We start from the raw sequence: 14,268 nt of genomic DNA, 5'->3' as shown, positions 1-14,268 counted from the left end.
GCAGGCTCCCCACTGGGCAGAGAGTCGATGCCGGGCTCTATCCCAGGACCCTGGGATCATGACCTGAGCCGAAGGCAGAGGCTTTAACCTACTGAGCCACCCAGATGCCCCCATTGGTCTCTTTTAATGTAGAAGAATCTTCCTCCCTTTTTCATTTTTTATGAAATTGAATTTTTTGGGGAGTTCACATTTGTTATCTAATAGGATGTCTTACACTTTGGAATTGTTTTCTAATAATTAGCTTAGCTTTAAAGTGTTTTGTTTTTGTTTTTGTTTTTTTAAGATTTTATTTGTTTATTTGACAGAGATCACAAGTAGGCAGAGAGGCAGGCAGAGAGAGAGGAGGAAGCAGGCTCCCCGCTGAGCGGAGAGCCCAATGCGGGGCTCGATCCGAGGACTTTGGGATCATGACCTGAGCTGAAGGCAGAGGCTTTAACCCGCTGAGCCACCCAGGCGCCCCTAAAATGTTTTTGACAAGAGTACAACTTAGGTGACACTGTGTACATCACATTAGGAAGCATATATCATCCAGGTTGTTCCACTGTTGGTGTAATTAAGTTTGTCACTTGGTTAAGCTCATGACTGCTGCATTTCTCTTACTTGGGGCATATTCCTCTATTTATAATTAGTAAATAGTCTGTGGGGAAATATGTTATGACTCCCAGTAGCTTTTAGTATTTGTTTTCAGTCTATCTGCTCAGTACCATAAACTTGAAAACGTATTCCATCACTTTAACAATTTTACAAAAGTTGTTTCTCATATTACTAGAAAATTTAAAAGATATTTGTTAGAATAAAAAATAAAGGGCAGAAATGAAGTTGAAATTACGTGTAAGTGAAGTAGAAGGGGGTAGTGTTGAAGCATACCTTTTTTGGGGGTACGGTTTGGAGGATGGCATGCAACACAGTTGTGATCTATAACATTGGAGCTATTATAAAAATGTGAGCAATCCATTACAGCTATTCTAAAGCAAGAGCAATGTTACATTATTAGCCTTTTTAAAGCAATCCTGCTTGAAATTAATGAACTTTATTTTTTTTATAGGTTTAAGTGTAATACTGGATATTTATTTCTTTTAAGGTAAGTTTTTTCTTTTTCTTTCTTTCTTTCTTTCTTTCTTTCTTTTTTTTTGAAACATTACTATATTAAATTTGTTATCCAGGTAGTTTGTCTAGGAAGTAAATTTCTGTTACTGAAATTGAATCAATAATTTATTTGTCATCTGGGCTTATGGGCTTTGTCTATTACAGAGAAAAAATTGTCTTGAGGGGAATGATTAACTGCACATATAGCACTCCGCAATATGATGCCCAACAGTTGGCTGCTGAAGATTGGTAGGTTGTCACGGCACCTTAGGTTTACACAGGTCTGGTATATCTCAGTATTCAGAATTGCTTAGGTTTCCCTTGGGAGCCTTGAGCTCTGGGTTGAATATTAGTTTCCTAGGGCTGCTGTAACAAAGTGCCACACACTGGGTGGCTTAAAACAATAGAAACTTATCCTCTCCCAGTTCTGGAGGCTAGATGTCCAAAATAAAAGACATTGGCAGGGTTCTCCTCCCTTTATGAAGGCTTTGGGAAGCGATCTAGCTTTGCCAAGCTAGCGGTTGGCAGTCCTTAAAGCTGCTTCACTCTAGTTTCTGCCTCTGCTGTCACGTAGCCTTTTTTCCTCTGTGTGTCTTCTCTCCCTGCTTCCAATCCCCTTCTCTTTATAAAAACACCAGTCATTGGGTTTTGGCCCCACCCTAATCATGTATGACCTCACTTAAATTGATTACATCTGCAAAGATCCTATTTCCAAATAAGGTCACATTCACAGGTCCTGAGGTTAGGACTTGAACATACTTTTTTGGGAAACACAATTCAGCACAACACATTCGTGGTTGGGATTTGACTTGAGTTGTAGCAATATCGAGATGCTGTGATCACTTGGAGGCTTGAGTACTCTCTCTGAGGTACTGAACTATTTTGGAATTGATACAGAAATAAAAATGAATCCCTGGATTTCTCAAGCCAGTTTAGAGCTTATATCTATTTCAGACTTTGGCAGAGGGGGTGAGAATTTTTAACATATCCAGATATAAAGACTCGTTATTTCTTTGCATTTGTGGGATTCAGTCTGACAAGAATTGTGGCCCTCCTGAGGTAGACATAAGAGGGAAGCAAAGTAAGCTAGGAGTTTCTTTTCTTTGTGTGCGTACTTTGCCCAACTATAACAATACTGTCCTTTTTATCTGTTTATGTTAGGAAAGGAAACTTGTATAATTGGCTTTTTTAAAGCTCATTAGTACTCTTGATCATTTTAGAAAATAAGGGGTACAGGGTTATTGAAATTCAGCTCCACTTTCAAAAAAGTTCTTAGGTAAGTGAACCTAGCTCAGCGCCTGGCCCTTGGTAAGTGCCTGAGACATATTTAGTGAGCCTTTCTAAGAAAGTGAAGGAGGTTTGAGGTAGTCATGAAAAGAAGGAAAGTTTTCACTTCTAATTTTTTTTTTTAAGATTTTATTTATTTATTTGACAGACAAAGATCACAAGTAGGCAGAGAGGCAGGCAGAGAGAGAGGAGGAAGCAGGCTGCCTGCTGAGCAGAGACCCCGATGCGGGACTCGATCCCAGGACCCTGGGATCATGACCCGAGCCGAAGGCAGAGGTTTTAACCCACTGAGCCACCCAGGCGCCCCTCACTTCTAATTTTTGAATTTTTTTCTCTCTGGCTGGTTAGGGTATTTACTATTCCAATAATTGATTTGCTTTTGTTCATAAATGACTAGAGAATGTAGATTACAGTTAGAATTAGTGTTTTTAATATAGGACAATACATATGATACTAGACACATGTTTAGTTTCTGGGGTTTGAGATTTGAAGGTAATATTCTTTAAGGGCCTATATTATATGATGCTTATGAATAAATCTTAAAAAATCTAGGCTATGTTAACGTTTTCTTCATTCTTTTCCTCCACTTAAATAAAAATAGCTCTATTAATACAACAAGCTTTAAAGCCATAATGTGGCATACCATCCTGTTTGAGAGGTGAACATTGTTGAATAAAAATGGCGGACAGAAGTGGGAAGATTATTCCAGGACAAGTGTATATTGAAGTGGAATATGATTATGAATATGAAGCTAAGGACAGAAAAATTGTGATAAAACAAGGGGAACGATACATCTTGGTGAAGAAGACCAATGATGATTGGTGGCAAGTCAAACCCGATGAGAATTCCAAGGCGTTTTATGTGCCAGCCCAGTATGTTAAGGAGGTCACCCGCAAAGCTCTCATGCCGCCTGTTAAACAGGCAGTTGGACTGCCAAATAATTCTGTGAAAATGATACAGAGTCTCCATCTTCAGAGGTCAACAGAAAATGTGAACAAATTGCCTGAGCTTTCAAGTTTTGGAAAGCCATCATCGTCTGTTCAAGGAACAGGTCTTATTCGTGATGCAAATCAGAATTTTGGACCGAACTATAATCCAGGTCAGACTGTGACCCTAAGCTTGGACCTGACCCATAATAACGGAAAGTTGAACAGTGACTCACATTCTCCTAAAGTTTCTGGCCAGAATAGGACGCGCTTATTTGGTCACTTTCCCGGTCCAGAGTTCTTGGATGTAGAGAAAACTAGCTTCTCCCAGGAGCAGTCTTGTGATTCAGCAGGAGAAGGCTCTGAAAGAGTACATCAGGATTCGGAGTCTGGCGATGAACTTAGCAGCAGCTCCACTGAACAAATAAGGGTAAGATGAAAAGTAGAATGATGCAACACTTATACCATCATAACAAAAATACTACAGATTTTAATCAAAATCTTTGTAGGAGTTAGGAATTGTTTGTTTGCTTTGTTTTTAGACTACACGGGTTCTGTCCTGATTTAATGAGATGGAGAATGTATAACAAATTGTCAAGTTCATAAAGGTTGACTTTGGTTTCCATACTTTTTATGCCTTTATGGGGCTTTATGTGTGGAAAAAGTTTTTTTTCTTTTCTATTGAATTTACTTAACTTATCCAGTGATGATATTTCTTTGACTAGACAAAATTTGTTTTCTAACTGTACTTATTTTGACTTGTTTCCATTAAGTTTTCAGGTAATAATGGGCATTTGAGGAAAGATACCCCTGGAATGTTAGCTACTTGTTTTTTGAAACTGGTTTATTGACCTTGAATATTTATTTAAATCTCTACCTTCATTCTTGCACTTTGTGTCCTAAGTGTCTAAGTGTTCTTGCCTAGAACAGTAGCATGAAAAAAATTTTGTGTCCATGATTTTATTTTTTTTTTCTCCCTTACCTAACTTCATTTTGAGATTAGTTTTTACCAGTTTGTCAAGTCAAGTGAAATAATTTTAAAAGCAAATGCAGGAAGTTGAACTTGAATGTATTTGGGTAAGTCTAATTTTAAGTGAAATTGAAAATTGATAAATTTCTGGCCTAAAGCTCTGTTGTAAGATTTAGTCATCCAGTTGAGTCAGTATTTGTGAGGCTGCTCGTAGGTGTGGTCTAATTGTGATAGAACCAGTTTGTTTTTCCTGTAGCTTTTAAATTTTCTTGTGACATTTTGAATGAAAGTAAGGAAAAGGAAAGATTCTTTAGAGAAACTTCTGATGTTTAAGATCAAGGCAGTTACATGAGGTAGCACTACCAGTTCACTATCATGTGTCTTTCAGGCTTCTATTTCTTTATAGTCTTTATGTGATACTTTGACATAAGATATGTAATGTTTCTTGGATTTTTTCTTGTTCGTGCTCCTTATTGAACGAGCGGGACCTGGGAAGGACATGTTTTCTGTTGCCGATAACCATCATTGTTACTGTGCGCTTCAGGTTATGTTTTATTTTTAGGCATGCTAGCAGTCCTGGATTCTCTTCATCATGCTCATTGTAAATTCACTGCATGGAAGTTCGTGCCTCCTAGCCTCTCCTGAGCCCCTAACACTGTTTGGAAATCCTATTAGATCTCTCTAGCCGGTCCTTTTCCTACCTCTTCACTGCAAGTGTTTTAAAACTTTTTCATTTTTTTCAGTTCTCTCTCATTCACCTGTTTTTCCCTGCTCTCTTATCTCAGATAACCTTACCTTCTACTCACAGCCTAAATAAAAGCTTTGGGATAAAAATTTTTGGTTTTGGGGAGGAAGTATTGCACAGCAGTTGATAGTGCTGGCTTTAGATTTGGATATGGTTCCATACCACTTACCAGCTGCGCCATAACTGCGGCAAAGTACTTAACCTCCGTGTGGCTCAGAGTTTCTTGAGAGTTTCCATCTGAAGAGTTTCCTTCTCTTAAGATGGGGATCCCAGAGTTGTTGAGGGTTATGTGGGCCACTGTAGCTAATATACCATAAATACATTACATATCTATTGCTCCTTGATACATTACTGTTAAGTCTGGTGGCTTAAAACAGTAAACATGATCTCAGTTTCTGCGCTCAGTAACTCAGAAGCAAGTTAATTGAGTGCTTTTAGAGGCTTCGGGCTCACGAGGGTATGGTCTTACAAAGGCTTGGGTGGGCCTGGAGAAGCTGCTTCTGGTTCCATCTGGTTCACAGGGAGCTAGCTGTGCCGCCTCACAGGTGCTGGAATAATGTAGACCAGCTTTCCCTCAGAGGGAGCAGTCCAAGATGGGACAAGGCATTGTCTTAAAAGCCAGAGTCTTGAAAGTCGCACACTATCGTTTCCTTTTGGTTATACGTTTTAGCCGTATTCCATGTGGGAGGAGACAACATAGGGATACGAATGTCAGGAGAGGAGGATCACTGGGGGCCATCTTGGGGCTGGCTAGCATAGTAAGTATTCAGTATTTACTTACAAAGAGCTGTTGTCGTCGTTTCTAATGTTATTTCCCCCATCAAATCTGTAAGTACACCTGTATCAGCAGTCCCCTTTCCCACTCGTACAGTGCAAGCATTGCCTCTCTTATCCAAGGGCAGTCTCTTCAGATCTGCTTTCCCCCACTTTTTCCACAAACCTTTTGCTAAAGATTATGGAGCATTGTGCTCACATGGCTTTAGACTGATTATTTTTGTTGATTTTTTTTTTCTTTCAACACTTTTAAGTATTTTACCCACTCTTTTTGTTTGCATGGTTCCTCATGAAAATGTACTTCTTTCTTACTCTTTACTTCAATAGTTCAGATGTCTTTTCCTGTGGCTTCTTCAAGCTTTTCTCTGCATCTTTGGTTTTTTGCAGTTTGTGTATAATTGCTTTTCTGTAGGTTTTGAAAATGTTTATTTTGTTTTCATTTTGGGACCTTTTTTTGACATATCTTTGTGCTGTTGATTCTTTCCCAGCATATTTAGTGATCAAATATCAAAAATATCAAAGACATTTTCTATTTTTGTTATAGTGTTTTAATTTCTAGAATTTCTTTTTGATTCTGTCTTAGCTTTTCCATCTGCCTGCCTACATTGTTTTTGAATGTTGTCTTTCTTTCATAGTTCTTAACACATAATTATTTAAATTCCCTGATAATTCTAACATCAGTGCTTTATCTCTTTCTTTATGTCTTACTTTCTTTATCTCTTCAGATGTTTTCGTGCCTTTTGCCATATCTTCTGATTTTTTTGTCGAAGTCAGACATGTGTTATTGGGTAACGGGAACTAAAGTGAATAGACCACTAGTGTGAGGTGTTAGACTAATCTGGCAGGAAGTTGAATTGTGTTTGTTTGCTGTGATTTTAGGTACCAGAGGCTTTAAATTTCTCAAATACCCATGTTTGGGGGCTTTTCTAAGAGTTTCTCATTAATGTGTGGTTCCCCACTAGGTCTCCTTGTTCTCTCCCTGTCAGGGAGGGGTGAAGTACCTCATTACTTGGTCCACATAGCTTCCACTAACACCATTTAGAGGATGGCTTCCTTGCCACTTGGCAGTAGTGAAAGTTCTGACTTTCCCAGTAGGCTGTGTGTGTGTGTGTGTGTTGGGGGTTGAAGGTTTCTTGTTACTGTCTGGCAATGACTGTCCTTTTCTCTTTGCCTTTTCTGACACCACTCTCATGGGGGTTTTGGGGTGCCCTGTAACAGCCTGGAAAGTGTGTAAATCTAAGTTACCTGTTTGCCATTGCTGGAGATATGTGGTAGGACTGTTGGGTTTTTTTTTTTCTGTAGCATTTGGCTGTTGTAGAGTGGTTATGTAAAAAAGTTTTCAGTCTTGCTCAGTCTTCCCCTTTTCTGGTCCTTTTGCTAGACAGAGCAGGAATTTGTTGGGGCTTTTTGGTCTGTGTCTGTTAGTGTTTCTGGTTTTTGCTGACTTCCCCCTTTAAATCTGGGATATATGAAGCCAAAATTAAATATAGGAAACTCATCCGCCATGTTGTTGTTCATTGGGTCCTGAGGTCACTAGTTGGTCTACCTTCTCTTTACCTTTCAGAGACTTCATATGTGTGTGTGTGTGTGTGTGTGTGTGTGTGTGTGTATGTATGTTTTAATTATTTAATAATAATAATTCGTGATCACTTTCACCTATTTCACCCATCCCCCTACCCTCTCCCCTCTGGAACAACCAGTTTGTTGTCTGTATTTATGAGTCTGTTTCTGGTTTATTTGTTCATTCATTTGTTTTGGTTTTCAAATTCCACATATAAGTGAAGTTATATGGTATTTGTCTTTCTGTGCTTGGTTTATTTCACCTATCATTATAACCTCTAGGTTCATCCATATTGTCATAAATGGCAAGTCTCTTTCTTATGGCTGAGTAATAGTCCAGTGTGTGTGTACCACATGTTCTTTATCCTTTCATCTACTGATGGACAGATGTTTTCTTTGCTTTGTATTATGTCCAGTGTTTTTATTTGTAGTTAGTCTGAGGAATAGGGAATGTTACATATATTCCTTTTATCCAGAATTGGAAGTGATTGATAAGTTTTCGTGGTACTTTTTAAGTATTAATTTTCTTGACCTTTTAACAGTGTTGTTAGTCTGGTCACCTATGGGATATCCTCTCATCGTAAGCTTTCATCACATCCTGTGCTCCTCCATTGTGCTCACCACATTTATGATTATTTTCTTCCTTCTTGCTAGTCAGTCTGTAATCTCCAAGCCATACTAGTTATCATGCCTTTGTCTGTTTCTGCATATCGAGTACTTAGTATAGTACCTGGCATATAGTAGATAGGCTAAAGGCTTCTGGAATGATGACCAGTGTTTAGCAACAAATACTTCAAGTTAAAGGGGAAAGGGAAACCTAGGTTAATGTCCTGGTAAAGACGCATATTTCTTTTTGAAAAACAGTAACCTAGAAGTGCTGTGATCCTTGCCTACAGGCATATCAAAGAATATTAGGGAGATGGAGTCGGAGGTAAAAAGTTCTAATTCAATGCAGAGATTCCAAAATTTGAGTCAAAAATTATAAAATTGAGTTTGGCCCTTCACTCCCAGTAAAATGGATACATAATTTTATTGTCTTCCTTAGAGCAACAGTTTTAGGTCATTTCAAAGTTCATACTAATGGTTGCAAAGAATATGAAACTTTGAAAATCAGTATGTTAGTTCAGAGCTCTAAACCTTTAAACAGCCTTAAAAAAGGGGCACCTGGTGGCTCAGTTAAGCTGTTGACTTCAGCTCAGGTCATGATCTCAGGATCCTGGCATCAAGCCCTATATCAGTCTGTGCACAGCAGGGAGTCTGTTTTTCTCTCTCCCTCTGCCCTCGGCCCCCCTCACCCCCCCAACTCCCGGCTCATGCACTTAGTCTCTCTCTCAAATAAATAAATAAATAGAAAATCTTAAAAAAAAAAAAAAAAAAGCCTTAAATACCACACACTTTGCTCCTGATGCTCTGTTTGCTTCTCATGATCTCACTAATGCTACTTTAATACATATTTTACCAGGCTTGAGTATCGAGTTTCTCAGTTACATATAATTACTAGAAAGTATTGTCTAAAACTGGAGAGTAGAAATGGTATGGTAGATCTTTGTCTATAAGCCTGACAAAACGCCAGACAGAGAGGTCAGTTAGAGGACTGACAACCTGACATAAATTTAGGAAGGCCAAACAACTTTAATGCCTAGAATCATTATTTTAAAATATAATATGAATATTTATGATGGCCATAAATCTAGAAATGTATAAAATTAAGTTCTAGATTTTTAGGTGGTAGATACATTTATAGAAAGAATATCTTCATTGATAATGATAAACTGATGCATTTCTGGCATTTGGAACCTAATCTTAAATTAATCGGGAAAATTTTATGTATGGAATAGTTCATCTGCATTTCAAGGTACTACTCTTCTATACTGGGTTCATGAAATCAATTTCCTAATTTGTTACAGATTTACACTTTGTTTCTAATTGAAAAGCATTTAAATATTTATTTTTAGTCTTTCCTTAATCCGAAATTGTGTCGACTGCTAGTATAGATGTTTATTGTATTTAAAAATAAAAATTAAACTATACATACATACATACATATATATTTACAAAGTAAAAATCATACTGTATGTGCAATTTCACTGTAGGGAACATTTTAAAAATTATGCCTTATACCTGTTATACTAAGAAGAATGCTTGAGGGATGTAATTTTTCAGGCTAATTGGATTTTCTGGCTAATACAGATTAGGTATAAAAGGTTTCAGTGTTTGTTAGAGATTTACTTAAATCTGTTTCCACATAGATGGTGCTGAATCTAAAAACAGATATAAATTAGCTTTGCGTAGCAACAACTAATAATGTCCCCTGTCATCCAAATCCTTGCTCAGTGTATCTTTTTGTTAAGTCCTCCCCTTGTCACACTGCTGGAACGAGTGCAGTCATTATTTAGCCACATTTAGGCAAAATGTTGAAGTTTTAAAACTATTCAGTGTCCTTAACTTTCCTTTGTACTTTCCTCCCTGAATGACATCTGGGAAGCTCCATCTTATGTTTCTGCTTCCCAAGATTATCTTCCCATCACATCTTTATCCTTAACCAAAACAGGAAAGAATAATAGTTTTAAAAAATTTGGTTTTATTTGATTGACTACTTGATGAAAAATACCAACCCTTTTCTCAAGAAATGCACATTTGCACCAAATTTTGTTAAAATTTCAAGGTATCCAGAAACCTAGATTCTTCTTTTCCCCCCCCCCCCCCCCCCCCCCCCCCCGGTTTTAGTTTTTTAGAGCATAAACAAGAGTGGAGAGGCAGAGGGGGAGAGAGAATCTTAAGCAGGCTCCATACCCAGCCTGCAGCCCTGTGTGGGGCTCAGTCTCAAAATGTCACAGTCGTGACCTGAGCCAAAACCAAGAGCTGGACACTTAACTGACTGAGTCGCCCAAGGTGCCCCCAGAAACCTAGATTCTTGAAGTGAAAGTTTTTGGCAGAGTAATTAGGAGTAAAGATTGATAAATCTTTTACCAGTTTAGGCATGAATGTCTAGGTAGATGGAAATTTGGTAGAGGAGCTAGATCAGCTTGAAATTATATTTGGGTTAATCCCAAAGGCAAAATTGAGTGAGGTCTTTTAGAATAACTGGTATTACTAGGTTCTTTCTGGAACTAAGAACCTGCTTTATTTTAGTATTGACCTGCTTATCAGGCCGCTTCCTCTTCAATTGTTTTTGGTTGTGATCTTTTTGAGGATCTAGTGAAAGCCATGAACTGTCTAACCAAGAAGGGACCTACATTGCATCAGTGCCTACAGTTGCATTGGGCTCACTGTCCATGTAGAACTCCTTTTATGTCCACCTTCCTTTTACCTCTTACCTGACCTTTTCTCACCTTTGCATTTTCTAAGACAACTAGAGTCTCTTTTAACTTTCTTCTAAAGGTTACCTATCCTTTCCTTTATGATTCCTAATGCATTTGGCCTTATTTTATTTTACTTTCACTTACTTTTTTCTGCTTTAAGCCCGGTGATTAATCAGAACTTAGCTGTAAGCGCCAGAAACCAACTGTGCCGTGGTGAGGGAAAAGGGAATTTATTGGCTCATATAACCAGACTACAGGAAGGGTTTATTCATTGGAGCTAGGGTCTGGTTTACTGTCAGGATTCCTTTTATTGCTTTTGACTCTTGTCTCTGATTATGTCTCCATGATTTTGTTATACTTCCCAACAGACTTCTTCCACATGGCTATAGATGAGTTGCTAGTAACTACTAGGCTCACGTCCTTCGTTTTTGTATTAGGGTATTTTATTTTCTTCCCTTAGTTCTAATTCAGAATATCTCAGAGAAGGAATTGGGCTTAGCTTGTGACATGCTTACACTTATGGCGAGGGGCATGATTGGGCCGTACCCAAACTGCATATTTGGAATTTATTTTAGAGAAACTGTTCCCCCAGAGAAATTGTAAGTGTGCTGTTCCCAGAATAAGGGAGAAATGTCAGGGAGACAAAATAGTACTTAACCAACCATATCCTCTGTTTTTGAGATTGATTCTCGAGGTCTTCCCACATTATACCTCTCTGTACCAAGTCATTCATTGACACCAGCTGCTCTGAAGGCCAGAGAGGAAGCTGGCAAGGTTGGAACGCCAGACTGATTCTAGTTCAGCAAAGAAAGGTTTGAAGATCCAGATTTCAAGTAGAGAGGATTCTTTGTGCTATAAAATTAGAACAGCAAAGTAATATTCCCTTTTGTGCATATCTTGGCCTTTTCAGAATGTAGTCTTGAAAGCCCAAGATTATGTTCTATTTATGCCAGTAAACTTCTGACAGCAAATAATTTAGTAAATAATCTGTATAGTGAAGACAATACTGACTTAAAAGAAAACACCACTTAATATGATATGCCTGTAGATGACGAGAGGTGAACTTGTGATGAAGAACTGAATTTTGTATGTCAACTTGGCTGGACCATGGAGCCCAGATATTTGGTCAAATATTATTCTGAATGTTTCTGTGAAGGTGTATTTTGGATGTGATTAACATGTAAGTCGATGGACTTTGAGTAAAGCAGATACTCTCTCCATAATGTGGATGGGTCTCATTAGAAAGACTAATAGAGTACAGAATAGACCTTCCCCTCAGCGAGAAGGAATTCTGCCTGCAGACTGCCTTTGAACCTAAACTGCTACTCTCCCCTTTGTCTCCAGCCTTCCAGCCTACTCCACAGATTTTGGATTTGCCAAGCCTCCACAATTGCATGAGCCAGTTCCTTAAAATAATTTACTTTCTCTTTCTCTCTATATATACACATACATCCTGTTGGATCTGTTTCACTGGAGAACCCTGACGACTACACAGGATGTGTAACTGTCTACTCCAGTCTTTATCATCACAGTTAGATCCAAAAGGAAGACCTGAAGTTCATATGTAAAATCCTTTGCCGGGGGTTCCTGGGTGGCTCAGTTGGTTAAGTGTCTGCCTTCGGCTCAGGTCATGATGCCAGGGTCCTGGGATCAAGCCCTGCATTGAGCTCCCTGCTCAGCAGGAGCCTGCTTCTCCCTCTCCCTCAGCCTGGTGCTCCTTCTGCTCTGCTCTCTGTCAAATAAATAAATAAAATCTAAAAAAAAAAATCCTTTGCAGGGTCATCTTAGCCTAGCTTGATTAAGTCTTGTGCTCATCTCTGGGCCAATTACTCTGTTAGGTAGGTTGAGTACTCTGATTTGTCAGAACTGCATTTTTTCCAGTCTCTTCACAAAGAAGGTGTGAGGTGAGTGGGGTAATGTAATTAGCAGTCCTATCAGAATCACATCATTTGGGGGAGGGCAGATAACCAAAGAAAGGAATGGGGGGTAGTGCTAGTATGTGAAAAGGAGAATGCTAGACAATAAGAAACAATGAATGTTCATATAGCACAGTTATTGCTATACCTTGGGATATATCTATCCTTTGGAATATGGAGTTAATATGTTTAAGAATTTTTGGATACTCAGTAAGGTCAGTTACACACAAATTTTTTCACATATGTAGGTAAATTCTGTTAGACTTTAAATGCATGAATATTCTAATCTATGATGTAAAAAAGTCAGACATTATGTTTAAAGTCACTGCATCAGTTAACTTGGGATATTGGAAATTTCTCTGTCTCTTGATATATGTATGTATGTGTATACACACACACATATATAATGGTAGTAGGATCATAGTAGAGTAGTAACAGAAAATATGGTTGAAAAAATAACATAATAGAGTCATTAAAAAATGTGTACATTATAAATATTCTATGTTTTCACCCTAGGAAAGAATTTGCTAATCTAGGTGACATATCAACAAAAACAACAGATGTGGAAACATTTTTGCATTTTTCTTCAGAAAAATCTCATCTGTATGCATAGACTATCTTTAGCAATTGCTTCAGTAAATGCCAGACAGATGGTTTAGACTCAGAATGACTAACAAATAATTTTATCACCATAATTACTTTGAAGTATGGTATAGTAACACATAAGCTCAGATTTCTGGAAAACCATGAATGTAACTTGGTACATTAAGGAAGGAGGTGCAGAATAGGCTTCTGAATCAGAGAAATTTTTGTCTCAGGGCCTTTCTGCAAGATATGTGACTTCTTAAGCCCTCTTTCTGGAACCTGTGGTTGAATACTGCTTTATTTGCCTGCTTTTCTGACTCATAGCAGTGTAAAATTCGATAACTTGAACGTGGTTGGAAAGTGGCCAACAACTTGATTTCTGATGAGAGATACAAAAATAACTAGAGGGGACTCATGAAAATAACCACAACTGGAGAGGAAGGTGAATGGCAACTAGCTGTTGCTGAGCATTTCCGTGTGTCAGGCACCAGAAGAGATGCTCACGTATGTGGTTGCTTCACCCAGGCTATGTAAGGTAGGTAGAGATGATTTTCTTATTACACTGAAGAAACAATTCTATATTCTCAGTTTGCAAAGTCGGGGGGAGTGCTTGTATCTTTTCAAAAATACTTAAATATGACAAAATAAAAAATTTGACATTCTTGAGTTAGGAGTTGAACCAGTTGCTTTCCACAGAACACGAGTTTTACCTAAGGGAGTGCTTGAGAAACTAGGGCATTTGTTAGATATTTTCTCAGATATGAACAAAGTAAGTAAAACATCGCTTTAAGTAAAACAGTGTTTGTTGCAATGCTAAAATTCAAGCTTTAAAGTACAAATTAGAATTTTAAAAATTTATAGCTACCACCTTGAGCTTATACTTCTTAGTCTTCCCCCCCCCAAACTTCTTAGTCTTAAGACTTTTCTGATGAAACATTGGTAATATTGAGTATTTTGTTTTGTTCTTTGTCTTTGATATTGCCTAATGAAATGTTTTAATATTTGGAAGAGAAGAAACTACCACTTTTTGAGTTTTGGTAGAATGTCAGAACAATGTCCACAATTATCTGGAAGGGCTATTAAAATACTTCTCCCTTTTCTATCTGCATATCTTCAT

General features: G+C 38.0%; 1 protein-coding gene across 5 annotated transcripts in view; it reads left to right on the top strand.

Annotated features, from left to right (window-relative positions):
- The window catches only part of ARHGAP12 (Rho GTPase activating protein 12), a 108,343-nt gene that overhangs the window by 15,899 nt on the left and 78,176 nt on the right, over window positions 1-14,268 (top strand). For all 5 annotated transcript variants that reach the window (XM_032837898.1, XM_032837897.1, XM_032837896.1 and 2 more), the window contains exons 2-3: window positions 1,046-1,081; window positions 2,975-3,729. In XM_032837898.1, the coding sequence (XP_032693789.1) occupies window positions 3,052-3,729 (678 nt within the window). In that variant the 5' untranslated portion in view covers window positions 1,046-1,081; window positions 2,975-3,051. The remainder of the gene's footprint in view (window positions 1-1,045; window positions 1,082-2,974; window positions 3,730-14,268) is intronic.

This window comes from Lontra canadensis, unplaced genomic scaffold (assembly GCF_010015895.1).
Source record: "Lontra canadensis isolate GAN:19392208 unplaced genomic scaffold, GSC_riverotter_1.0 scaffold100, whole genome shotgun sequence".
NCBI lineage: Eukaryota > Metazoa > Chordata > Mammalia > Carnivora > Mustelidae > Lontra > Lontra canadensis.
Note: the sequence above shows the minus strand (reverse complement) of the source record. Positions and strands in the feature narration are given on the sequence as shown.